We start from the raw sequence: 27,810 nt of genomic DNA, 5'->3' as shown, positions 1-27,810 counted from the left end.
GTGTTTTTTCTTAAGGTCTTTTCCCCCCTCCATAAATTTATAATTTTAATCACAGATAAGGTAGGAAAATTGAAAATTAGACCCTAATCAGGGACAAGATATAAATCTGTAAGTGTAGAGTTCAGAATAATGCCTTCCAACAGTATGAGAAATGAAAACTATTTCAACAGAGTCATGACTGCTCTGAACATAAGGTCATTGTTAATATCATGTACCAAAACCTAACATATGAATTGCACAGTTAAAATGACAGGGTATTTGCATGTATTTGTCTGAATGCATTAACTCTAACTAGACTTTGTGTTTGTTTATATACTCATTTATGTTTTAAACAATTAAACTCGAGTTCCAGAAGTAGTACTGTATTCAAAGTACAGCAATATGGTTCTCAATTATACAGTCTATAACAAGTTTTCTGTAAAAGTATTCTCACATATTCAACATAGAAAGCAAATGCAGCACTAGTGCAACAGCATCATAGCTCCCATCTATGAACCTGAAACTGCTCTTTCTCAAAGCATTATTACTCCATACACATCTGAAAATGCAATCCAAAATTGCAAACTTGGATTTAAAGCTATTAACTTTGTTCTTCACTGTATTTCATCTTTGCCTACTCATTTTTTATTTATTTTTTTATTTTTATTATTTCAGCTCCAAGTGAACCCAGTTCAGAATTACTCTTCTCCTTGTGCTGACTCACCTATCCGGGAACATCCTTGTTGGCTCACAAGACCTATTTTCTAATTAAACTATGCTATCAACATTCCCTTCTATGATATTTATAATTGACTCTGAGGCTTGTGAAACTGTGAAAAAATGATTTTACCAATGTAAAAAAGTATTCTGACATCTATAATTCTCAATCCTTTTATGCTTACAGGTAAAGGAAAAAGCAAGTAACAGATTTAAAGGAAAACATGCCCGACTTGTTATTTCTCAGGGCAATATAGAATTTCAGCAGTTAAGATTTGAGTTTTTCTAACATACAATTTAATTGGCTTTATCAGCTTCCAAATTCAGCATAACGGCCCTTCAAAAGACCAAAGTTTTTATATATAGCACTGACAGCTCTTTATAAAGCTCATTTTCAATACAGTTCCCTCCGAACTTCTGCAGAAAAAGACAATCTGGTATTTCAGCTCTCCACCCTGCTCCCCCTCACACCTGTGGGTTCTTAGAGGCATGCTACACTACTCATCTTTCAAGTTTTTCTTATCTTTCATTTATTCCTTGTGTAACTCATCATCTAGGTGAAGCAAAAGACTAACTCTAAAAAAGATGTAAGGAACAGCATTATTTTACCTCTACATATCTTCAGCAAACAGCTAACATAAAACACCACATTTCTAACCTCTGTTCTTGACTTTGTCTAAAAAGTATTAACATTACATTGTATGAGAACCTATGATAAATATTAAAAAATCATGCATTACTGTGCACTATCTAAATTCCTTGGCATTCTGCTCAGATAGCTTCCAACATACTCTCAGTGAACCATGCTAACCTACTTCATGGCTGAATGGCTATAATATCTAGTTCAGACTCCAACATATAATTAGTTTCACCTTACAATACCAAAGGTTAAGACTTTATAATGTCACAAGGGCTCAAAACTTGCTTCACTCCCAAATCTTCGTGTTAATTGCCGGTACTTATTCTGCAGAGACTAATAGCTAACCGCCCTACAACTACAAGTAGGACTTTTTCCTCAAAAATAATAATTAAATCTTAAAATAAAATACTTCAATTGCAGCCTTTACTATATGAGAAGATGTGAACACAGTAGAAAATTTTTACTTTTCTTTTTTAAAGGTTAGAGAATTCTAAATTGAATAAACTTGATTAGAATGGGAAAATAAAGAAAATAAGCACACTGAAGAAATGGATATAAAGAAAAAAAGGCACTGAACAAATTTAACTCTCATCCTATGCTCACAGAAGGAAAGCAGAGAGAAAAAATCAGTTACCAAAAATCACCCTGGGAATCAAATCCCATCCATTTTGCTATCTCTGCTCTGACAGCTGAAAATAAGGTATATTTCAGCAAGTAAGTCCTACAGTAACACTTTCTGCGGATGCGCTGAGAAAGTGGTATGGAGTGAAAATAAGGATGGGCCCTACTTTCATTTTTAATAATATCCGGATGTTGCAGTATTGATGCCATACACCTCCATCACTTTAAATTGTCTACAATATAAAGTAAATTAGTAAAAATACGTGTTCCAGTATTTTCAACCGTTTCTGAGAGGTAAATCACTGTGATGTATACTGTAACAAAAATGCTCCATTTCTTATCACCATGCACAGCCACAGTACTGACAGCTATCAGTACTGTATTACTTAGCTTATGGCATGCTTAAAAGAACAGCTGCCTTTTAATCATGTCTTCAAGGTGCATAAAAGCAACTGTTAACCAAGTTCAACACAGTTCTGGTACTCTAATTTTACATGTCTTAAAAAAATACTAAATGTACTTCACAGCCATAAGCCCAGAAAAATTCTGAAAGTCTTTCTGACTTCAATTATTATAATTATACGTGGGAAAGAAAACAGTACTGGTGAAGACATCTGGTGTATTACAAAAGCAGCCATAAGGATATAAGGAAGGAAAGAAAGGCAAACTGTTACATATAAATACATTAACACAACTACATTATATTATTAATTGTATATAGTAATTCATAAATAATATATACTTATTATACATATCTTTCAATGTACATACATAAGCAGACACGTGACATGTTATGCACTTACAAAGACACATGAAAACACGCTGCATTACTTTTTCTGCTCAGACCTTTTCAAGTATTTTCTAATTTCAAAGTACAACATTTCTTATCTACATGTCATAAATCTTAATCTTTTAAATCCCCTGACCTTCCTCGCCGATTTACATTATTAAAAATGCACTTAAGGAATTTTTGAGTATTAAAAACAGCTTAAGAGAAACACACTCATTAATTTGTTTTGACTTTTCATTAGCCCCTAAGTGGTCAGGTAGTCAGAATAGGTGATCTCTGAAGGCTCCTTCCAAGTGAACAATTCCATTCTTTTCCCAGATGAGAAGATGAAATCAATCTGCATGTTCCACAGATCCTTTAAACCTGACTTCTGAAAACTTAAAAAGAAGTCCACGCAACATACTGGTCTCCAAATTAGGCAAGAGATGTAATTTGATGGATGGACCACTGGGTGGATAAAGAATTGAATGGATGGTCACACCCAGAGAGTTGCAGTCAACTGTCAGTTTGTGGTACATGCAGAGTGTCAGGATCTACTTTGAAATAATCAATCTGAGACCAGACCATCAGCAACCAAAACAGTCCTGGAATGCTAAGAGCCATGACTCCTTACAGGAAGACCGAAGCAGTTCTGCATTTTAACTATTCCAAGTTTTGAACAGGCAATAGCAGAGACATTAATTAGTGTTAGTTCAAAAGAGTAGAACTAACATAACAATTATGTTAATTACATTCCAACAACAAGTAGTTACAACGACTCTATTGACCGAGTTGGTTTATTAACTTCCTGGCATGGTCACATTATTGAATAAAATACATATTTTTTCTTCAGGTACTAATAAAGTCTTCAAAGACTTCTATGAATAAGAGTTTCACACAGGACTTTGAAGATCTGAAGGTCTTTTGGAAAATGGCACAACAGTGTATACGTTTTGCCTTCAGAAAAAGCCTGCCCTTAAGGCTATTCATTTTTAACAGCGTAATAAAACTACCTTGAATTGAGAAAGTTAAAAGCTGCTTGTAGAAAAAAAAAATTCTAAAACCCTGTTGCATTTTAAATCAATTCCTTAAATCATGTGAAGTTTAAAACAGCATTTATTCTAACGAAGTACCTCAGAAAAACAGAAGCAGATATCTGAGAATTAATACAGAAGAAATCCTGGATTGCAGCACCTGTTTGGGCCACACACTTCAGAAATTTCAGACTCAGGTAAAGGAAGAGAGAAGTAACATTTAGAGATATTTTTTTTTAAGTAAATCCATTCCCAAACATTGTTTTCTTCCTTTTCTCCTTAGACTGATCGCAGCTTAGCTAGCTAAGCTAAATTGAGCATGGAGCTGAAGTATACCCAGAAACTCTAGATAAGCTACCACTGTATCTGCGCAAGTAGACAGACCTTGCAACACCCATGACACAGAAATTGGATCAGTGCATGAAAGCACACATGCAATACACACACAGTCCATATACAAAGAGACAGATAAGAGGTAGAGACAGCTGCAATACACACTCTTTTATATACGTCTATCTTGGCTAACAAACTCCATACTCACAGACAACTGGTCTGCAGTTTATTACTGTTTAGGTGTTGTACTGAGGGACAGGATTTAGTAGGGAAATATTGGTGATAAGTGCATACTTGGACTGGATAATCTTAGAGGTCTTTTCCAACCTTAGTGACTCCATGATTCTATAACTAACCTGGATAGCTGAAACTAGTTCAGCTATGAATACCTGGCTACCCCAATGAAATACAGATATGGTTTAGAAAGACCTCTGTCTTGCAGGAGTTTTATGAAAGCTATCTTTGACCTATTTTTTTCTTAAGAATAGGTCTTTGAAAGGTCCTGTGAGGAATTTTCAGAAGTCTTAGTGTTATTTCTGTATGAACTTCTCAAAGTCTGATCTGAATATTCATGCTAAGTCTTTCAGACCCTTTGAAAGACTTTCCAAGTAGCACTCTATCCATCCACTTATAACTAAGATTTGAGGCACAGGTTAGCAACAACTTTCTCTGCAGAATTGCCTTTGCAGACTGTAAATCTTGCTATTTAATCAGCCACAGAAATATCTCAATGTGCACCTCCTTGCACTACAGTCTCTGCAAATGAATTATTTCCCTTTTATTCTAATAATTCCCAGGCCTGGATAAATAATGATATTAAAATTTTACTGCTATTTTTAATACATCTGGTTAGATCATTATGCAATGCATATATTTCTCCTTTGGTTATTTTATTACCATTACACTTGAACTTAAAATGAAGAGTTATACTTAATTTTATATGTGAATGTTACGTTTTCAGGAGGCACAGATCTATGTGAACTTTTTCTTGAATGCTAATGAGACTGTTGAGGAAAGTGTTATAAAGGATGATACAGTAATAAAAAAAAGTTAATTAAAACAGGTGGGTGCTAATGTCAACTTGAAAGGAAAAAAGTACTCATGGGATAAGTTCTATCTCATTTTCTCATGTCCACACTCATTATTTCTAAAGGTGAAAATGCAGAAGTACTCATGCATCACCTACTATTTAGAAGTGTCCTAAAGAAGACTGGCTTTTATCACAAGCAAAACGGATTGACATCTGAAACACGTTAGATTCTTCAACCAGCAGTGTAAGACAAAGTATTTTAAATAACTAACCAGGTAGAAAAAGACATGATCCTTGCTTGCAATATGAATGTACCTACCAAAATGCTGTTAAACATTAATCGTGGATTACAAGTGTGAATCAAGTAATTTACTGACAATTACAAAAAACTAGTGGCGTTTTTAGACATGTTTTGAACATGGTCATGAACATTCTCAGGAATGTGTCTTTATAAACTGGAGTCTCTTGCAATTACACAAGCTGAAGACAACCTGGCTGGCAAGGGTTTCTGTGAAAAGGAGTTGATTTATCCTCAACAAACTGGAACAAGGATAGAGATCTGCCAAGACACTGAGGAGAACAAAGTGCATTCCTTTTGAAAGACTGAGAAAACTGGAGCTCTTCAGACTGAAGGTTTTAGAGGTACATAACAGCAGCCTGCTAAAATCTATGTCACCAAGATGACAGAGTTTGACTTTTAAATAGTGTAGAAGATGAGAGACAAGCAGCACGAAGTGAAACATTAAATGATTCATACAACAGTGAGGGAAAACTTCTTCAACAGTTAAGCATTTGAACATGATTCTGCAGCCTCCATTCCCAGACATTTTCAAGATCCAACTGGACAAAGCCCTGAGAAACCTAATCTCATATTTGAACCTCCTCTGAGAAAGAAGCTGAACCAGATGAGGTCTAGAGGCCCCTTCCTATCCAAATATTCTAGTAACTAACCGTTATCACAGTACACCCTTTAAGCTTACCCAGTCCTGATAAGCCAACACCAAATGCAAAGGCTATGCTCATCAATGTATTATGCATATTAAGCACAGACTTCCAGATTGCAGTTATTGCCACAGCATCACACATCCCTCTTCTCTAAAATCCTTGCATCAGTTATTCAGGCACTTTAGACAAAATATCGGCAGTCATATATTTTTTTTAATGTATATTTCTCCATGGTTTTTGTAGCTTTGTCTGTAAAGACATTCCACTATGTATGTATAGTAGATTACATGGAAAGGGAATAGGGAGAAATATTTCCAAGAAACAATCAGTCGCAACTTCACTGAGAAGTAGAGAAGCCTAAAGTGGACAATCTAGTTTACTGCATACTAGCAACAAGCTCGACAAATTTAGAATCTACAGCAAAGTAAACCCACATCTTTGCTGCTGTGATTATGCCTTGGCCCTGCTGGGAACTTCTACTCATCTCTTTGCTGCAGTACCAGTTTAACATATTCAATGTGAGCTTTTTTGTTTAGTTGTGTTGTCAAGTGATTCAGATCTCTAAATCCGCTCACAGCTTTTAATCTCAGCAAGAGATCACAAAGGAATGAGCATTCAGGAGCAGGGAGGAATGCAGCTTTATTAGTTTGATATAAATCCTCTTATGCACTTTGGGCTAGACGTTAAATTTAACTAGTCCACATTACGCTAACACCCTAGTCCCCATTTAGTCCTCGTCTCCTTTCGAAGGATCCTGCAATCACATTTCCAGAACGTTAGTCAGCTCAGTAAAACAGTCTTTCATCCACTTCTCAACAAGATAATTTCCAGTTGGATTAATTATCCCAACAAAGTCATCATGCAACATGACCCCTCTACCTGAGCAGCAAAGTGGCTGTCAACACATAGGGAGACAAGAAAGAAGAACAGGAGGAAAAAAGAAGCAAAATCTTTTATTTCAGCAGCACTCTGCAGTTGCAATGAGTTGACTGTAGCATCATTAGTCACACTGCTAGCATAATATTTCAAGCCTGCTTTTGATAGATGAGTGCATCCCTGAATACATCCAATTGATAACCATTCCATTTATGTACGAGCTTAAATTTTTTAATCGATGCAGTTTAATTCCATTACAATTAGTTTCAATAATTTGTTTATCAGCACTTGAAGTTTTTGTATGAAAACAGAATTTTAAGGAGAAAATGATGTCATCTCTAAATTTCCTTTTCTAGAAGAAAAGTACAGCTGTGGCCCTGTGGCAGGTTTTCCAAAATCAGACCAAATTGTAAAATATTTATTACACACATTTTGTCAATTAAATTTCAAGTTCTGACTTTTATTCTTGATATGTAGTCAAATATTTTGAAACACGGTCATTGAGATAGAATGAGATAAGAAAAGCAGCATCTTTTACAGGGACCAATATGATAAAAGGACTACATTTTTCAATGATGCTGCACAAGAATCGAGCTACTACTCATTTGACATTGAACGAAGAGAAATATACTCAAAATATCTTCATGGAAGTTAAAGTCCTCTGTTTCTTGATTCAATATCATTAAAAATAAATTCCATTATGAGTATAATTTTGCAGCATGCTTTAATCAATTAAGCATTCATATTAAAATGTACAAATAAGGAAGAGTACGTCAAAGCACTTATAAAAACAATAAGTACTAAAATGTGAAAAATACTTATCCAAAAAATGTTATCAAAATTAGGATTCTCAAGAACATTAATTTCTTTGAAAACTGCAGCTTCTTTTCATGTGAATTTTTATTGTTGCTGATATTTAATGATGATTTATTAATGACTGGAGGATAGGCATTCTCCAGATATGTGAGTTCAACCTCCATGGTCTTTAGTGCATTAAAAGTAATTGGAGAAATAAATACTTTAATTTTCAAGCATCCATCCAAAAGGTATTTGAAAACAAAGTAAGATACATGAGACCTATCAGAAGGACTGAATTCATTGTATGCTCTAAAAGCACTTTTCTGTCATCTCATCTATTACGAAAATGCCAGGAATTAATCAACCAAAGTTTTGCTATCTCTGTAACTGTTTCTTCTATTGTCATCAAAATAATACTGAAACACTGAAAACTGAAACAATTTCAAAGCAAAGATCTTCCAGCTCATTCAAAATCAGGGAATAATCAGAAGGAGATGGTATGAACATCTCTTAAAAAAAGAAAAGCAGCGGCAGCGAAGTGCTAAATAGTTGTAACCATAATTTATTTTTTAATCAGCTCACTGAAAACAGCAAATGAACCCTGACTGCAACCATCTGCCTACTGAACATCGTTAACATTCTTTGTTGCCACTGTAAAGGAGAAATCAACACCTTCAGAAACTTCCACATTTTTATCAAAGGTCAGCTTTGATCTCATCACAGCCCAGAAAGACACACTGATTATTACTTTCTTGCATGTTTCTGACTTCCAAAACTCAGATTATTTTTACTTTCTACAAGATTCATAATGTTTATCTCAACTGACAGATCAGACAACCAGAATTAGTGACAAACTATTTATGTCTATCACAACAGAAAGCCTATAAAATTTAATGCAGATAACTTCTTTGTAAAAACCGAAGTATCTGCATTACTGCTGCAATGGCGATGCAGCATAAAGTGCTAAATATCCAATACAGATGTTTGGGCAAACATTCAATCTTTGCCAGGCTCTACTGACTTCTCCCTCACCTGAATACAAGATGCTGAGCTGTACATTTAGTTTGTAGATCCAGCCAACAAGTACCCACAAATCCTCCACTCAGCTGCTACTTGCAGCACTTACAACAAAACTATGTCCATATTAATAGCTTTCCTATGTTGAACCAATTCAGACAACACAGCTGTAGAAATATCAAGACTAAACCAGACATTTAAAAAATATGAAAATAATTCCAGGGACGAGTAAGACTTAGTGTAAAGGGTGACTTATCAATCACTTCAAAATAAATAAATACAGAAGTCAGCCTTTCAGAATCTCACGGGGACTCTTTTACTTGGAGACTCAAGTAAACCTTCTGTACAACTGGTGACTGAGATTCATAATATGACTCCAGAACTGGATATTTTGACTCTGCTCCAGCACATCATAATAAACTGAAATATGTAGACACTTCCATGAAAAAAAAAAAAAAAAAAAAAAAAAAAAAGAGTTGAACTGTTTTTTCCTAATATTTTGCCAAATTTGCAGCAGATTTCTCCAATGGGAAAATCTACTCCTCCCCTGTTTTTCATAGATGCATTCTTTCCCAACAGCTTTAAAGCAGTTCAAAGCCATGACATTAATCAGTTATCTCCACTACTTACGAACAGGAAAAATCAATTTACCTGAATGCCATCAAGCAACTTGCTCATGCACCAATAACTGTCAGCTTCTATGTTCTGCAGCACTTCTTCAGGCAGACTGGAAACATCAAAATTTTCCACTTCTTCTTCTTCTGTTTCAGGAAAAGAGAGAGCAGAAGACAAGTCAATGAAGTGCATAGAATAAATAAAGCAAAGATGAGGAAAATAACTGAAAACAAAGACAAGCACCACTTATCTTGTAGTCAGAAACTTCAACGAACATTTACTTAAGCAGGGACCAAATGAATCATTTATTGCTCAACTGTGTCATCTAATGGCTTTAAATATTAATGAATACTTAATTTCCTGCAGACTGTGAAAATCTCAAATCATGCCTGGTTAACCAGAATTAATATATAATAAATTACTTCATTCTAGATATTTCACACCTGAAAGAGGATTATCAGAAGCCTTCATGTTATGCGTGAACAAGTTTTGCAGAATGTTTATGTCTGTACCACACACAATAAAACATTTCAACTTCTGACAGAAGGAAGTCCCAAAATACCCCTTTTAGAAGACCAGTAAAATGTTTTAAAAGCTGACTATATCTTTTCGAGGAGGATTTGTTTGTTGGCTTTCAAGTAATGATGTGTCATCCAACGGAAATCATACAAAACAGAAAAGACTATTTTTTTCTCCCCCCCCCAAAAAAAAAAAATTAACAGGGCTGTGCTCTACCCTTACATCCCCCAGTTTGTAAAGAAAGTGGGGGATGCCACGACCTAGATTTTGCTGGCTCTCATATGGTTGACCTGGGCCCACTGCTTCAGCTTGTCTAGGATGGCATCCCATTCCCCTCAGGCGTATCAACTGCACCCCACAGCTTGTTGTCATCTGCAAATTTGCTGAGGGTGCACTCGATTCTACTGTCAATGTCATAGATAAAAAAATTAAAGAGCACCAGTCCCAGAACCAACCCCTATGGGATGCCAATTTGCATTATACAGGCTAAGAAGTATATTTATTGTATCCATTACATTAATCAGTATTTTTTTTTTACTAAAACGTGGTGTATGCCCACACTGTGGAAGCCATCCAGACACTAAATTAAATAAAGAAGGCAAAGCATCACAAAAGCCAGAAGCAAGCAAATGCTCAGTGATCTGCAATGGTTGCTCCGCTTTTTATTGTGGAAGCTCAAAAGTGACTCTAAATATTTAAGTGACCCACACTTCTGGTGAAACAAAAATAGGCCACCCATTTTCATGACAATTTCCATTAAGGAATATTTGATTGACAGTATATGCAAAATACCATTTTACATACTTAGCACTGATTTGTATAGGTGGAAGTGCAAAATATTTCTTTTCCCATGTGGTTTTAAGGGAAAAAAAACTGCATGCAAATTTCGTAGCATGGGGAGGGGGCTTACTTGAATGAAGACAAACACAACAGAGATACTTAAAGAAAAAAAAAAAAAAAAGTGGAAGGCATTAAAACAAACAAGCAACAGAAGAAATAAAAATCTAAGAGCTCCACATCCTTCCTGTACTAGGGGCTCCAGGCCTGGATGCAGTACTGCAGATGGAGCCTCACAAGAGCTGAGTAGGGTTGGACAGTCACCTCCCTCTCCCTGCTGGCCACCCCTTTTTTAATGCAGCCCAGAACACAGTTGGCCTTCCAGGCTGCAAGTGCACACTGCTGGTTCACATCCAGCTTCTCGTCCACCAGGACACCCAAGTCCTTCCCCTCAGGGCTGCTCTCATTGAGTTCTTCTCCGAGTTTGTATAACCATCTTAAAAGCGGATGAGACAAAGTATTACTCCAATTTAAGAATTTTGTTTGAAAAGAGAATTGAAAATTTTAGTTTTAGATAACTTAAGATTTGTTTTCAATGACTAAAATCTGAATGGACATTATTATAAAGATTAAGTATCAAGAACATGGGGAAAAGAAGCAGACAGATGTGTACGTGCATAAATATTTTGGGGGGGGAAAAACACTCTACATAAAAAGTCCCAACTACAAAGTCTCACAGTAACATTTCTAATTTTCTTCTATTTCCTATGGAGATTTTTATCTTGTTATCTATGTAATTGTAGAAGACAGTAAAATAGTTGCCTGAAGGAAAACTGCTGTAGCATAGAGTTGATGACATGCTGATCTGTATATGTGCATTGCTGTAAGTGTGGTATTAGCCATTCCTTACTGATTGCTATGGAGTGCTTCTGAAACTTCCCACAGAGTATTGAGAATAAGTTTTTCCTAAATGGTTTTAACTAGACCCCCTCCCTAAGGCAGGGAATAGATGGATAAAAAATAATAATAATTAATTACGAGCAGTCATATATTTACTTCTCCAATGACAGCTCAGAATAAACAGAGTAAACAAACAATGGCTTCTGTCCATTCAAAACATGTTTTGAGATGAGGTTAAGCCTAGTTAGTTTGGGAGAAGCTGTTCAAAATGATAACACAAAGTTCATATCTGATCTCTCATTGTCTTTTAAATGCATCTGATTTTTGTAAAACTATTTGAATTTTATAGTGGGTAAATATATCTCCTGCTACAGAAAGATGGAATCACAGAACCATAGAACAGCCTACGTTAAAAAGGACCACAATGATCATCTGATTTCAAGCCCACTACAAACTCCTGGACTGCCCCAGCTCAGGTGAAACATCCTGCACTTGGCCTTGTTGAACCTCATTAGCTTTACATGGGCCCACTTCTCCAGCCTGTCCAGGTTCCTCTGGATTGTTTCCCTTCCCTCAAATGTATCAACTGCACCACTCAGCTTGGTGTCATCTGCAAACTTGCTGAGGGTGCACTCGATGCCATTGTCTGTGTCACTGATGAAAATGTTGATGGATGGTGGTATAAGAAAGACAAAAAAGTTCTAAAACCCGAAACAAACCTGTCTGATGAAGGATTGTTCTTTACACACATTCAGTACATGAAATAACAAATACACAAATTCAAGAAACACGGCTTCTCTGAACATCTTAAATTTTTTTTTTCATGAAGCATCACTTTGTGTAAAAGTATTTCTCATCTAGTGTATAAGAACTGTCACTCATTTCAAGTCCTAAGTATACGGATGATGCAGCTATTTGCAAGGAAATAATTATGACCATACATACACGGGTGCTTGTCCGTATAATATTTGCAGTATTTTGTTGAAACTACTGCACATGTCATAGCTTCATATAGATTTAACTAAAAGTTACCAACAAAGGACACAAACTACAGAAGGCACATATGATTGAATTCAGTGGTACACAGCAACGTTTCCACATCTAGATGTTATGTATTCCATCACAAACTGAGTTTTCAAAGACTTACAAAGCAGCTATTTAGTCACTGTTGCACAAAAGCAGCATTTTTCTAAGGGGATCATAACATAATAGAGCATTTAAATGTAAATTCTTTCAGTAACAATTACCTAATTAAATATTTACATAACCACATCAATATCTCCCATTGAAAAGTTCCTAATTACATATTTATCTGATAGAAATAGCTCTTGAGCTGTTAAGGATTAATTACCAAAGCAAAAATTTCAAGTCACAAAGGTAAAATTAAAAAATAAAAAGAACCCAGTTATTTCACCAGTCCAGGCTGAGGTAAATATGAACCTTACTGCATTTCACATAATTCCCCTATTACCAGCCACGTTCTCACACAACCTGTATCGTTGATTCATCTGTCTGAAGACCACTAATACTCTTACAGTTGTTTACAGATCATCTGCCACAACTTCCTAAAGATGTAATACGAAGCAGGATATATACAATTACATACGTCAATACAAGAATAATGGTTTTATCATGAATCATTTTACTTTATTAAGTCCCCATATTATTTTGCTGTATATGACAGAACCATTTCAATCTCCATTGACGTGGATAACGAGGTAAATCACCTTCTCCAAAAACACAGTAAGCTTGATTACTTTGACCTAATTTTTATGGTCAAAGTTAATGCATGGCCCTACAATTAGTTCTATTGCAAAAGAATAAATACCTCATATACTTATTCTCTAACTCCAGACTGCATAACAGTAACCAGCAATTTGTCAGGAGACTCCCTTTAGTGGGTCTGCATGCTTGCCAGTAAGATTTTCCACTTGAGCTTTTCATAGACCAAATTTTAATGGAAAAATATTTTTTCCTCAATAAGTAGTCCATAGCTTGCCTTAATTTCTTAATTAGCCCATTACACATATCTACACAGAAATACATTTGTTTTTTGAGAGGCACACAAATGAGGTACATCTCAAGACACGAGAGGTATTGATTGATTCCACACCTCCACCACAAAAATAGAGTACCAAAGAGAACTACATAGACCAGGTGGAACCAACAGTCTTTGACCCGCAGAACTTGCAGAGAACAAAACACAGAACTGGCTGCCAAACTTTTACGCAGGCAAGAAATCTGGCCAGTAAATGCAAGTTACATTCATTAAAGAAAAAAAAGCTTAAGCCACTGAGCTGAGAATGACATCACTGTGGAACAGCAGTGTTCAAAGCTTTTAAGATGACAGCTCTTCTTGAAAAAAAATATATATTTTAGTGACAAAGAAGAACACAACGTTCAGTGCATATTCTTCTCAAAGTAATCACTTCAATAGGTTTGTTGCTGTCAACCAAAACAGATTGCCAGAGGGAAGTGGTGCTTGTGATACCAAATTAGAAGACTAGTAAGTAATTAGCATCCAATATGCATGACGAGCACAGGATGCTGATGAGCATTTACACAGAATGCCTGATAAGGGAGTTTCCTGAGAAATTCAAAAGGTGCTTAGAGAATAGGAAACGAAAGATTAAAGGTTGAACTTGCCTCCCAAACCACATTTTTTAATTACCTAGCTTGTGCTTATCATTTAATTTTTTTAAGCGACAAGCCTACGTATATACATACACACAAATACACAGAGCAGAGAAGAAGAACAGGAAGGAATAACAACTGCCTGCCCAAGGAAGTCTAAAGCAAAGCCTCGGGACAGATGATTTGGAGGATACACCAGAAGACATGTTGAGTGTCAAAAAAAAGCATTTTGTTGTTTTGTTGTTGTTGTTGTTTTGTTTTGTTTTTTAAATAATAAAAACAACTAAAGAGAGGAATTAAATAGGCTTTATATACGCATAATTTAACTACTGAAAATATAATTAATTTTTCCTATCTACTCAGTGACAGGGCAAAGTAACCAGTTTTCAGTTGCAAGGAGCTATTTAAATCAGAAGGTCTCAGCAGGAGACATAGGTGATGGAAGAGAGGAGATCACAGCAATGAACAGACAGCAGGTTCTGGTGCCAGACTCCCTGCAGCACAAGACAGAAAAAAGCATTATGTGGGACTCAGTGTGATGCCTGGGTTTGTGCAGGAAGGTCTTAAAATGATAGACAGCTTTGGTCCTAGATACAGCTGGTCCTAACTTGGGGTATGACACTGCCCAGGATAACCTCTTCTAGCTCCTTTCAACTCCAATTGTTCTATGATGTTTTAACTGGGAATGTATTATTTGTGGAACAGGGGGCAGCAACTGTGAAAAGACCTCAAAACTTTGCACACCAACAGATCTTAACAAGAAAGATGACAAAAATCACTTAAAATTAAGGTCAATGACTGTCATATCAAGACATAGCAGTATTAGTGCAAATAGATAAATGATAAACCATTTTTCTTTTAAAACCAATTCCAGAACACCTTAAGGACATTGTAAAAATCTGAGAACTCTGAATTTAACTCAGCACATGAAAGTTTTTTTTTTTACATTCAGTATGACTGGTTATGTTCAGAGGCAATGAGCACTGATTCTGTAAACAGAAGAGATGCATTCTAAAAACCCGTGACAACAGTGAGTAAAAAGCATTATATTTCAAGGAATTCTACATACAGCTTTCACGCACTCAAAAGCACTTAAACAGTAACACACAAGTTGTATTACACAGAAAACCTCTGTCAGAGTCAGCTGAACACTAGACAATTTTTAAGTTATTAAATTATAGTGCATTTTAAGGACAGAATTTCTAGCACTGCATTTTCATAATGGAAGAGCCTTCGAAAAAGAGTTTATAAATGAATGTACCGAACTAAGTAGGATTTATCAGACAGAAAAGAAGCAACTGCATTAGGCCAAAATGTACTTTACAATCTAAAACCTGTCTGTGTACCCAAATATAGGAGGTTGACTTTGACAAGAACAGTACAATTAAGACTTCTCACCTGAAAGTAACAAAGAGCACACTGTACTGCATTTAATTACTTGATAGTAAAAGATTCTTAAATTAAAAGAAAAATGGGAGGCAGGGAAAATAATTGTTTTTCGGTGACGTTATACACACAAGCTTATGACTGTGGCAGTTTGCTGCAAACCCAACCTCTACCACAGTGGGCAGCATGTTTATATAGGACAACGATGCACATAATCTTTATGTCCTACAACATTACAGCAAATTGGGAAGAAATATGTCTTACAAACTTACTGCATTATTTAAAGCAGAAAACATGAGCAACATCCATTACTTGGACATATTTTTAAGCACAAATTGCCATATACTGAATTAAAAGAAGCATATTTGAACAAGATGAACTCTGATTGCCAAGGCAACACTATATCTTACCTCACTTAATTGTTGAGTGCATTCCTTAGCTATCTTAATTTACTGCAATTTATAATTTCCCAATGAAATTGATGGCAAAAAGCAAGGATAGAAAGCTAGAATAAACCATGCACGCTTTTATCGTGATATTCAAACTATTTACACAGGTATTTATCATTAAAATAAAGAAAAAATGAAATAACAGTCTATGATCTTCACACGGGGAAAAAAACAACCCTACACAAAAGCAAATAATATAGTTTATTTAATTCCTGTGTAAATGTAAGAAAGGCGAAGTGCTTCAGTATGAAGGTAATTTAAGGAAACTCATAATTAACCAAAGATAAAACATAGAAATGAGTACAAAAATGAACTTAATGATATTTATAAGTCAATAAATTAGGAGAAAAGTTTATCTTTAAGTCAAAAATAAACAAAATGTGCTACTAAAGCATTAAACGTTTTCTGTAAGCATGAAACTGATGAACTGATTTCTTTCTCCTTCTTTGGCCACTGGTCTTCTTAACAAGCCAAAAATCCTCATTCTAATGAAATAATTAAAAACAACAACAACAAAAACACAGGATTTCTTTAAGAAGCTTTGCCTACTGCCCTATGATTAAAGAAGTTGTTGCATTTAAACTCTAAACTAAACCCATTCGAGTTAAACAGCTTCAGTTTACAGAGTTCTGAAAACTGTGCCTGAATTGAACATAGCATTAATTTACCATATATGCCGTTGAAAATGCAAGGGAAAAAGCTGCTTACAGCTATGTTTAAAGCACTGAATCATCTTAATTTGAAAAGTTTCTTGTAGGTTGTAAGACGTTACTGATCTGCATCAATAGTATTTGAATGTTATGCTTCTGACAATTTGTACAGCATGTTATCATTGCTAAAGTAATTCATTCTCTTTTAGCTTTTCTTCCTGTGAGTTTCTCCCATAATAAACACACAAAGTTGTGAAACTGGATGCTGAAAGTCATTAAAGTCATTCCCCAGTCTGTTTGAAAGCACAATTGAGAAGATTTAGATCTGCAAGTATAAACAACTCAGTGCTTCTACACTATAGAAAGATGATCATTAATTATAACTATATAGAGACCATGGGGAATGTAAAACGAACGTACAAGCCAAAGAGAAAATACATAGATCTCTTTAGAATACAAGCCTCTCCCATAGTTACATTAATTGTAATTAACTTTCTCCTTCTTCACATGTTTTTCATTTTTACACCTGCAGAAATCTTTTGGCTTCTCTTCAATCTCATTTTACTGCATCTATATTTCTTAAAGCTTTTGTTTTTCACTTATTCCCATGATGCAACATTTCCAGTTTGTAGTTTCAAATAGAATGCCATAAAATAATTTTCAGTAAATTCTCATGACTTCCTCTCAGTACAAGTCTATTAGTTCCATAATTACTTGCCAAAAAGAAACAATAGAATCCACAAAATATATCTTACCAGAAATCTATTATTTTAAGGTGATATTATCATAGAATGCTTTGGGTTGGAAGGGACCTTTAAGATCACCTAGTTCCAACGCCCCACTAAAGGCAGGGACACCTCCCTCTACACCAGGTTGCTCACAGCCCCATCCAGCCTGTTTTGTGAATGCTTCCATGGAGGGGGCATCCATAGCCTCTCTGGGCAACCTGTTCCAGTACCTCACCACCCTTACCGGGAAGAACTTTTTCCCTAATGTTTGGGGTTTTTTTCCTATTTTTTTTCCTCTCCACTTTAAAGCCATTTCTCCTTGTCCTGTAGCTACATGCCCTTATAAGAAGTACCTCCCCAGCTTTTCTGTAGGTCCCTTTCGGGTACTGGAAGGCTTCAATAAGGTCTCCTTGGAGCCTTCGCTTCTCCAGGCCAAAGAGCCCCAGCTCTCTCAGTGTGTCCTCATAATACTACCAACTTCATTAAGCTGTTACAGTTCTAGATGTGTGTGCTGAGCATCACAAAAGAAAGCTTCTTTTTTTAAAAACAGTTTCATTAATAAACTTCAAAATAAACAGAAGCAAGATTTTCAGTATAATCAGAATTCACATCAGTAATCATGTTTATATTCAGAAGTGTATAAATGAAAAGGCTGCTCTGAAAGTAATACCTTTGATTTTATTATGTTGGCCCACAACATCAGAGGACAATGTTGGCAGTAACAGAGATTGAATCTCCCACCAATATTCTATTATAATTTAACATATAATGTATATATGTATATATATACACGTGTGTGTGTGTGTGTATGGAGAGAGACAGACAGATGCATATATGCACACAAATATAACATAGAATTTTTCCCCCATGTATTTTTCCACAATGACTCTATAGAGTACCTTAAAACCAGAGAAGAGCTGGACATAGACAATTCAATAATACAAAACCAGACTGCTTTAACAGACGAATCTCAGAGCCAGCAGAAAATAGCAAAAACTTAAAATCAATACAGTAGGCCACTTACAACTCATCCTGATTGCTAATGACAAAGTTTTGTGGTTGTTTTGATTTTCATCCAAAAATGTATAACAATAGTTAAAAGTGCTGAGCTACATCATTAACTGCAGACCAAGAGAAAATGCATACAAGTGCCTCATGTGTGGAGGCTTGAAGTAGAACACAAGCAAAGCTGTTGATCTGCACGTGAAGAAAATTAAACACCACTTTAAATGTTAAGTAATATAAACAACAGAGCAACTGTTATGATCTCACAAGCTGTACTGAAGAGAATGGAAACCTTTAATAATAATGAAATGACGTGAAATAAGCAGACAGCAGAGACAACTTTTGATCAAAAACTGATTCTGTTTGAGTCAACGGGAACTGAAGACAAAACAGTATTTTGGTACCTCATGATTTTTATGACGCATTTGAACACAGTACAAAATTAAATTAATAAAATAGTTCCTTGGGCGAAATACAGAAGGCAGCGTACTGAGTTGTGGACAAAACCCACAGTGAACTAAAAATGGACAGCCAGCAAAATAAAGGAATCAGCACAAGGCAAGGTTTTGCAGGATGAATGTGTACGGTCCCAGACCAACTCACTGACTAGGGATTAGTTTAAATGCAAAGAAGTTGCTTTCATCATCTACAAACAGGTAAAACAGGTATTACCATTTTATAGAAACACTGATTTCAGTTGGTTAGAAATCTTGGATGAAACACATCTGATGTTAGATATTCGGAGAATCATAGAATCACTCAGGTTGGAAAAGAACTTAAAGATCATCAAGTCCTACTACATAATTCCTTATTAACTTCAGGATTTGTTCAACACATCTCTTATAAGGAGCCCACACAGCTAGATGCCAGGAGGTTGGAGGTATAATCAAATCTAATCCAGTTTTTTTTGACTTAGCAGTTACATGAAATTTCTTTATTAGAACATAAGAGTATGCTTGGAAGACTAAGAAGGTAAAGGTAATCTTATGCCTACAGACATAAATGATCACAGAATGTCCCGATTTGGAAGGGACCTAAAAGATGATGAGTGACCAACCATCCCACCACGAGCAGGGCCATCAACCTCTGCATTTAATACTAGACTAGGCTGCCCAAGGCCCCATCCAACCTGGCCTTGAACACCTGCATGGATGGTGTTCAAAACCAAAAAAAAACAAAACAAAACCAAAAAAAAAAAAAAAATTACAATTTCTCATTTAATTTTCTATTTAACAAGAAAAGCAGTTGTATGGCAGGGTCTTCAAAATGAGTAGACGGAATTCAAATAGTGGTACCTGGAAGTAATTACTACCAGTCAGCAGAAGCTGCAAGTCTAATAAATCCCTTGTTGTTGACTCTTAGTTTAATCTTTGAGATGCTGTTTGCTTCTCCAGTAGCTGTTCTAACACCTTATCTCCATATCTAGACTTCCTTAAACCCTTTGGACTATTTTTCTTTATAGCTTGTCATCAAAGTAAAGATCAAATGACTGTTGCTTACTAATATTGCAGCATTGTATAGGTAAAAATATCACTGATTAAAAATGGGTAGGCTACTGGGACAGCTCTGGGCTTTAGAGCACTCCTACACAGTCAATGCCATTCTGACAAAGGAAGAACATTTTCTAAAATTACTAATCTGAATGACTTGGATATTTTCTTCTTAATTACATGGAAGATCTCTCTTATTTCAAAGTATTACAAAAATAATGCCAACTTCTGCAAAAACAAACAAAAAGTGGTATTTAAAACATTTAATTTAGAAGCACTTTTTCCTCTCCTCCCACAGACAGGAAAATTTCTCTTCTTAATACAATAGCATTCCTTCACAAGACAACTCAAAGCAAATTCATTTATGTTTCTTCATTTAAATACCTGAGCAGCTTCTAATATATTTTGGAATAAATTTACCAATTCCCATTTTGTCAAACCTTTCTAACGCTCATATCATCACTACTATCTACAATCAAATATCTTTTCCTTGAAGACAATTTAGAAGCTTAAGAAAAGTCTAAAAGATTAAGATACCTTAAAAATTCAGATTATTATTTTTTTAAAACCTAAATTCACATGATGCTGTGAGCAATGAATACCATTACCAAAACATTAATTTTCTCACAGGTAAGAAACTAAAAATAACAGGCAATTCAGTAGCTAGATATACTTATTAAGATAATTTTAATGTCCTCTTTATTTCACTTTTGACAGCAGCTGTTAACCACAGCCAGAAAAATCTAACTTTAATTAGGCTTATTCAACTTCAGATGGTTATGCACCTTTTAAAAGGCAGCTGAAGAACATTTTTATTTAAAATGAGTTGATTTTACCCCAGCAGAAAATGAACTTAAGGGAACACATCACTTCTCAGCTATAACACTCTTATAAGCTAAACGCACAGCACTATTACTAGTATACTTCCTTAATGACACTAAAGAGTATATTTTATTACACTTCATTCACAATATCAGGCATGTGCAGTTCATGAGAACTGAGTGAGCAAATGGATTTTCAAGAACTATAATTTTGTTTTAATGAAAAATTACAAAGTTGATTGGAGTTTTCTCCATTTGTTCACTACAATGAGACTTCAAACATTTTGCTTACAAAGATAAATAAAAATAATACAAAACTACTATCAAAAAATACAGCTCACATGAAAAATATCAGAAGTACCCTCAAAAGATAATTCAACACATGGTAAGAGACACGAAGAAGGAAGGCAAAGATTAGACTGTTTTTGAAAGCATAGAGCACTGTTCATTTTGCCCAGAAATGCCGATCTTACAAGAGCTGAAGCTTCAAGCAAAGAGAGCCTGAGGCACAAATGTGACTTTGGGATCTTGAACAGTAAGGTTACATAAATCTTACTCAATTCAAGAAGTTTGAAAAGAGAAAGCTCTTCTGAGCAGTCAAAACAAAGATACAGACTTTCAGAGGAAGCAGGACAAAGAATATGTGTGCATTCTTTTTATTTTTATTTTTTAATTACTCTGAAGTTAAAATTGATAAATTATATTCACAGCACTCTGTTATCCTAATTAAGAGCAAATACTTGTCCACTCTCAAATTTTTCTCCAGAGAAAGTCTGTTACATAGACAGACCATGCAGCCATTTCTGATGAACTATTAATTAGCTTGGAAATCTGATGGTAAATTTAACAGTGTGAAAACAACTGAAATAAAGAGTATGAGAAGTACTCATTTGGTAAAAAGAGAATTGTCTATTGTAATAACAACAGAGACCATTAAGGATAGTAATAGAAAGTATACTAGAAATGCAGGTTACCATACCATAGCCTGCACCTTGTAATACTTTTAAGAATGCTTCCCAACTTGTGAAGTGAAAAATAAGCAGAACTCAGAACTCACAAATATTTATTACAGGGGCACAGCTTATTAAAAAGCTAAAGCAATCCAAGAGTTAGCTGGCATTAAGCAGGGATCTTGCTACCCTCTTCCTCCTTAACATCCATACTCCAGCACTGATATTCATCTCTGATCTCTGAGTTTAAATTATTCATTTTATTACAGGGCTACTTTCCTGCCAGTTTAGCTGAACAGATCCACCGTGTTAGAGAAAAACAAATATTGACCAAAGAAGGGTAACAGGAATGCATGTTTGGGGATGGAAAAGAGCAAGTAAGCCTACCTGTTTTTACAATAGCTAGCCCAGGTGAGCTCAGTGATCAAACCATATGGAAAGAAACACACTTCAGTCCAACTAAACTTGATTTGGAATTACTCAAATATGCAGCTCCCCTGTTAAGTTTAAAGAGCAACGAACTGAAGGCAGGGTACATTAACCTCTTGAAATAGCAAATGGGTTCTGGACGAAGATGAATTCTACAGCACGTATCATTCAATTGAGTTCACACAGCCCTCTGAAGGTTACTACACTCCTAAGAAATAACAGCAACTCTAATTGAGTTGGTACAACTAGCTAATATTATATTAATTAAGTAGGGAAGTCATCTCATTTTGATTGAAATAGATTCAGAGAGAGGTTATGCAGACGGACTGACTCATACATTTGGTACCAATGGAAAGATGCTAGAGAATAAATGTTATTTCTTGCAAGCCACATGGAGTGCATAGCTGGGTGAAAACCCAACTGTACTTCTGAGTACACCTGCACGAATAAAACTGAAACTCTAAGCCAGAATGAAGGGTTCACCACGCAGGGCTGCTCAATTTGCATACACGGCTAGGTGTCAAATAATTCAAATAATTCTATTGGATTCCACACACATTCTCCTACTTGGTTATATTAAACAGAAGAACATAAATTAGTAAGATTTCTTTTCCAAATTAGGCCTGAAAAACTGTATTATACACTAATAAGAAAATGGCTCGAACACTGAATATGGTTTATTTTTCTTGAGTGAGACATGCATAAAAACAGATGAATAATTTAAAAATATAACCTAGCCAATAGCCAAAAGAAAGCTAAGAAAGCTAAGGTCTTTCTAAATTGCAAAAAATTAATTCCATATATCTTTTAAAAAAAAAACTAAACTCTCCTTTGATTCAATGTAGTTTTCCTAAAGAAAACTTAGAAAACTTCATGGTTGCTTTATTTTTTTTTCATTACAGCACCTCAGAGAAATTTAAATAGATGAATGAGAAAAATAAATTCTGAATCACAGTAGGATATGCATGTATTTAAGTGACTACAACTTCTCAGAATAGACTGCTTCTTCACAGGGATGAATTCTAACAGGACCATAAACATCAGTCTAAGAACTGCAGTGACTAATGGGGCCATTAGTATGCTCCAAACAAAAAGAACGGCTGAATTCCAACTGAGGACTCTGATAGGTAATATGAAATAAATTATATAAGGAAGAAAAGGGTCTCAGGGAAGCTCCGAAATTAAGCAGAACAAGCCAAACTACAAGAAACAGGATCAAATATTGTTTAGCTCCAGAAAGGCTTCTTAGCAAGGTATGAAGCACCATTAGGACTGTAGCATTCAAACATTTCCAGCTGCTTTCCCACTATAGTCAACACTGTCATACAGCATAGGCAGTAGAGAGGAATATAAGTACCAAGTCCTCAGCCCCATAAACAGGAACACACAGGTCTCTGCTTATTTGTCAACCTTTGCCATAGAACAAAGCAAGAAAATGACAACATCATACAAAAACATATTCAAATCTAGTCTGTTTTATTCACATGCATCTCCCTTTTCGCCTACTTGCATCACATTCAAAAATACATTTGCAGGACCGTATATCAGCACATAAACAGGGTGAGTCTGGGAAAGTATTCCTAATAATTGATAAAGTGAGCAATATTTTCCTGAAAGTAAGCTTACATGATGGTGAAAAATTTCTGCATCACATTACAATTTTATAAATATACATATTATGCAGCACATAATTATACACCATATACACTAAGAGTTTTATATTACGTGAAGGCGCCAGAAACTAAGAGGTAATTCTAAAGTTTCACCTCACTGAGCTGACCGTGCTGCTGATCTTTACAGAAGTGAGCGTATGATGCTTTCTGAGCTTACACAGAAGATGGTATTAAAGAATCACAGAATGGCCGAGATTGGAAGGAACCTCTGGATGCCACCTGGAGCAACCCCTGCTCAAGCAGGGATACCCAGAGTAGGATGCTCAGGACCAAGCACATGACCCAGGTGGCTTCTAGAAATCTCCAAGGGGGAGACTCCATAGAAACTGGGCTGTCATTATTTCCAAGACATGAATTTAAAACAGTTATACGTGAGCTTTCTTCACTCTTTGTTGCTGCCATCTTCCTATCCCTTTAATCATATATAATATTTCATTCAGTTATTAAGGAGTATTCCAAAGATGACTGTTTGTGTTTATAACAGTTTCAGTCAATTTCATTTAATGTCATGAATATAATTCTAAAACATCATAGAAACTATTAGGAAGCAGCACTAAAAACTACTTTTGTATGTGGAAACTACATTACTGGTGATTTGCATTAAGGGTAGAAAATTTAATGTGATTAAATGGAACTTGTGCATTGAATTTTTTACATGATAAAAGAGCTATTTAAATATTTGGAAGAGTTTTATAGTTTTTCACAGAAGTTTCACAATAAGGAAAGAGTAAGGAAATATTTACTTAATACATTCAACTAGCAATAAAATGTCAGAATGTCAATTATGTTTCACACCAGTGCCTTTATGCAAATTCAGTTTGCAAAAGTTTCATAAATCACAGCTTCATAAATTTCATAAAAGTCCCAAATAAATGTATGAATAAAAACACTTTAGTACAGCACTGTTCAAAAACATATTTATTCAAACAACCAAAAAAAAGCATTGCAACATCAGAAGCCTGTTAAATGGCATAAGCACGAGACTTTCAAAAAAGTTCTGGTGAATTCAGAAATTGCAAATGCATTATTTTCATTTCTCACACCTGAGAAACTCCTCAAGTTCCCGGGAGTTCTGTTCTGGCAAGTATTTCTTTCCCAGTAAACATGAAGAGAATAAGAATGATTCCACCAGTCTCCAATCTGATGAACGGTCTGTAGGGAGGAAGTATTCTATTAATCCACTTATAGGCCTGTAGTTCATACAGTAACTAGACATACAGTACATCTTTTCCATTTTATCATATCAAATCCCAACACGCAACTCTCCAATAACAAGTAAATTGGCAGAATCAAAGATCTAGTTGTCTATAAAGCAAGTTTAATAGTCTCACATTACATATAGCAGCAGGCAACGTTTCAGCTTGGTGTTGTAAGGAAAACAATGAATGCATTTTAAACAAAATCTAACAGCTACCAGGAGTCTTTGGGGTAATACCTTTTGCTTTATGGCTTAATGTCTCATCAGTCAGAAATTCAATTTTACATACATTCTAGAGAGATTTATTTACTACATAAAAATTACAACTCTTCTTTTTGGAAAGAATGTATGTAGCAAATTCACAATTTTTTCATATTTTATAAATAAATACTGAGGAATTACCTCATATTCAGCCATGATGCAATGCTCTGAACCATAACTTCAATCATATTATGAAAATTATAATTTTAGATACAGTGCTCAATGAGCAAGGAAAAAATAAAAAACAAACAGATTTAAAAGCATTTATTATTTATTTTCTGCAAATGTACTAAGAGGGAATGAAAGACGGTGACAATCAGTATGAATTCTTGTGGTAAAGACAGGAAGAGTTCCTGTAATATAAGAGAGTGACAGGGAATAAAAGTGAAGGACATACAGGCAGACGATGGCTTTTACGGGATCAATCAACCTGTATGTTCACACAGTAATGATACACCATAACTAAATCCCTGTCCAATCCCATTACAATTTAGGCCTGAAAAAATTATTCCATGAAGTCCTATGTATCAATTTATAAAAACACCGGGTACCAAACCACGTGCAAGATTTAAGATTACAAGAAAAATACTTACAGAGGTAACACTACTGTTTCCAAAGTTTTCAGTTCACGAGTTCTTGTGAGCATCATCAAATTGTCCTAAGCTCCTTTATTGCAAGAAAATTGTAGGCAAGATCTTGAGCATCATTCCAATCTTCAGCAGCCTCATTCTTCTTGACGCTCTTTATCTGATACAAAACGATGAAGTGCTACAATAGTGTTCATTTTCTGCCCTTGACTTGCTATTAACTCCTGATTTCCTCTTGATCCAACAGTTAGCTGTCGCAAAGTGATCTTAGGCAGCCACTCCATTTAGCAATGGCCTGAGATGCATCCTTATGGTAGTTATTCCCCTGATCTTATTTCTGTGTGGACTGGGAGTAAATTCAGTTTCTTTGTATGGTTCTAGGTGGACTCTCATGAGGCCCAGTGAATTACTGGAATGCACATGCTGTACTGCAATATTAAATGCAACAAAAACATATCCGACTCCATGAGTAAGAAATCACAAGCCACCGTGCAGCACAGGAAAATTTAGAAACAGCACACAACAGGAACTTCAAGTAACACAGAAGTGTACTAAGAGACTGATGTCTGGCAGCTTAAAACAGAAAACTTAACCCAGTGTAAAATTTTCTTGTTCACATTGCATCAGTGAACAACGAGCAGTCAGATAATGGATCTTAATACAATAACAAAACAAAAAAATGCCTCTAGACCTGTATCCAAGGGGACAGGATTCAGTTTGACATAAACATTTTTTACATAACACTGATATTTTTGAGAATCCTTTGCTTTCAGGAAAATTGCCTTGAAATTAATTAGCATTTTTTTCTAAAATCATAGAATGTAATAGCTCTATATCATATAAGAAGTTAGGATTGAGCATGAAATAGTTTTCCCATACCACCAACACTGGAAATCCCAAAGAAACTGCTGTATCACAGCAGAATAAGCACACAAATTATTAGCACTTATCAATGGGAAAAAAAAAAAAAAAAAGCAACCAACATAAAACCATCCAATCAATACATAAAATCATGTTAAAAAAAATTTACTAAGATTTAAATTAATGCTTCTCCTAATTGATGCCAGAAACCTTAAGCCTGCCGTATTCCAGCAGGAAGCAGCAGGACTACCTTCTTTAAAATGTTCTCTATCTGCAGTTGGCTTGGTTTGACAACAGTTTTATCTTGCTGAAAATGATACAATATTCTGCTTTTATTACAGAGCAGAGAACTAATGAGACATTACCAAGTTACTCTTTCATCATACTTGCAGCCTTTCCAGCAGCATAAGAATACTTTCCGCATTCATTCAATAATTTAATTCCTACATTCAGCCACTCAACCTATTCTAAAAGTGAGAAACCACGTGCTGAAATTTATCCATAATAATATCTGGCTTTAATCCTTATAAAAAGATCGATGAATCTATTTTTTGGCATTCAGATTCAAATGACAAATAAGCTACTATGCAAATAAGTTATCGCTTCTACACATGGTATTTCAATCTTCAAAAGTTCTTCAATGACACTTCCAATAGAGGCTTGCACATCTGCAGTACAGCACAGCTGTGATGTGAGATGAAGGATTAATTTCCCTCTCACATTTCTCATAAAGATGAAATAAGCAGGGTTTTTATCTCAACAGAATAGTTGACTAAACAGGATATACTGTGAAATAACCTAATCAGCGAAGACTTATTTTAAAGGCATTATTAACAATAATAACTTGCAGTTAATCTTTAATAAACCTTTGGAATCTCTTTTATCCCCTTTTTTTGTTTTGTTTTGTTTGTTACAGAAAGAACTCAAAATAAAAGACTTTATTAATTTCAACAGGATGAATCACGATTCAGAAGAGCAACACAAATGTTTCGGTAAAACTGAGACAAAAACAACAAAGCAAATCAATAAACAAAGCAATTTAAGGTACACACCAATACTCACTTAAAAATCTGAGCCAAAAATAAGAACAAAAGAAATACCAAAAGCAAATAATGAAT

General features: G+C 35.2%; 1 protein-coding gene across 6 annotated transcripts in view; it reads right to left on the bottom strand.

Annotated features, from left to right (window-relative positions):
* TBC1D22A (TBC1 domain family member 22A) overlaps positions 1-27,810 on the bottom strand; it is a 141,069-nt gene that overhangs the window by 79,448 nt on the left and 33,811 nt on the right. For 5 of the 6 annotated variants that reach the window (XR_014934099.1, XM_085514517.1, XM_015851943.3 and 2 more), the window contains one exon: positions 9,411-9,520. Coding sequence is in view for 4 of the 6 variants with exons in the window: in XM_085514517.1 (XP_085370643.1) it covers positions 9,411-9,520 (110 nt within the window). In the remaining 2 variants the exon portion in view is untranslated. Of the gene's footprint in view, positions 1-9,410; positions 9,521-23,571; positions 24,938-25,837; positions 26,260-27,810 lie in introns of those variants that run through there. The other variant, XR_014934069.1, reaches the window with a different exon arrangement.

The sequence above is a fragment of the Coturnix japonica genome, chromosome 1, assembly GCF_054131305.1.
Source record: "Coturnix japonica strain WE chromosome 1, WE-NBRP24, whole genome shotgun sequence".
NCBI classification, from domain to species: Eukaryota; Metazoa; Chordata; class Aves; order Galliformes; family Phasianidae; genus Coturnix; species Coturnix japonica.
Note: the sequence above shows the minus strand (reverse complement) of the source record. Positions and strands in the feature narration are given on the sequence as shown.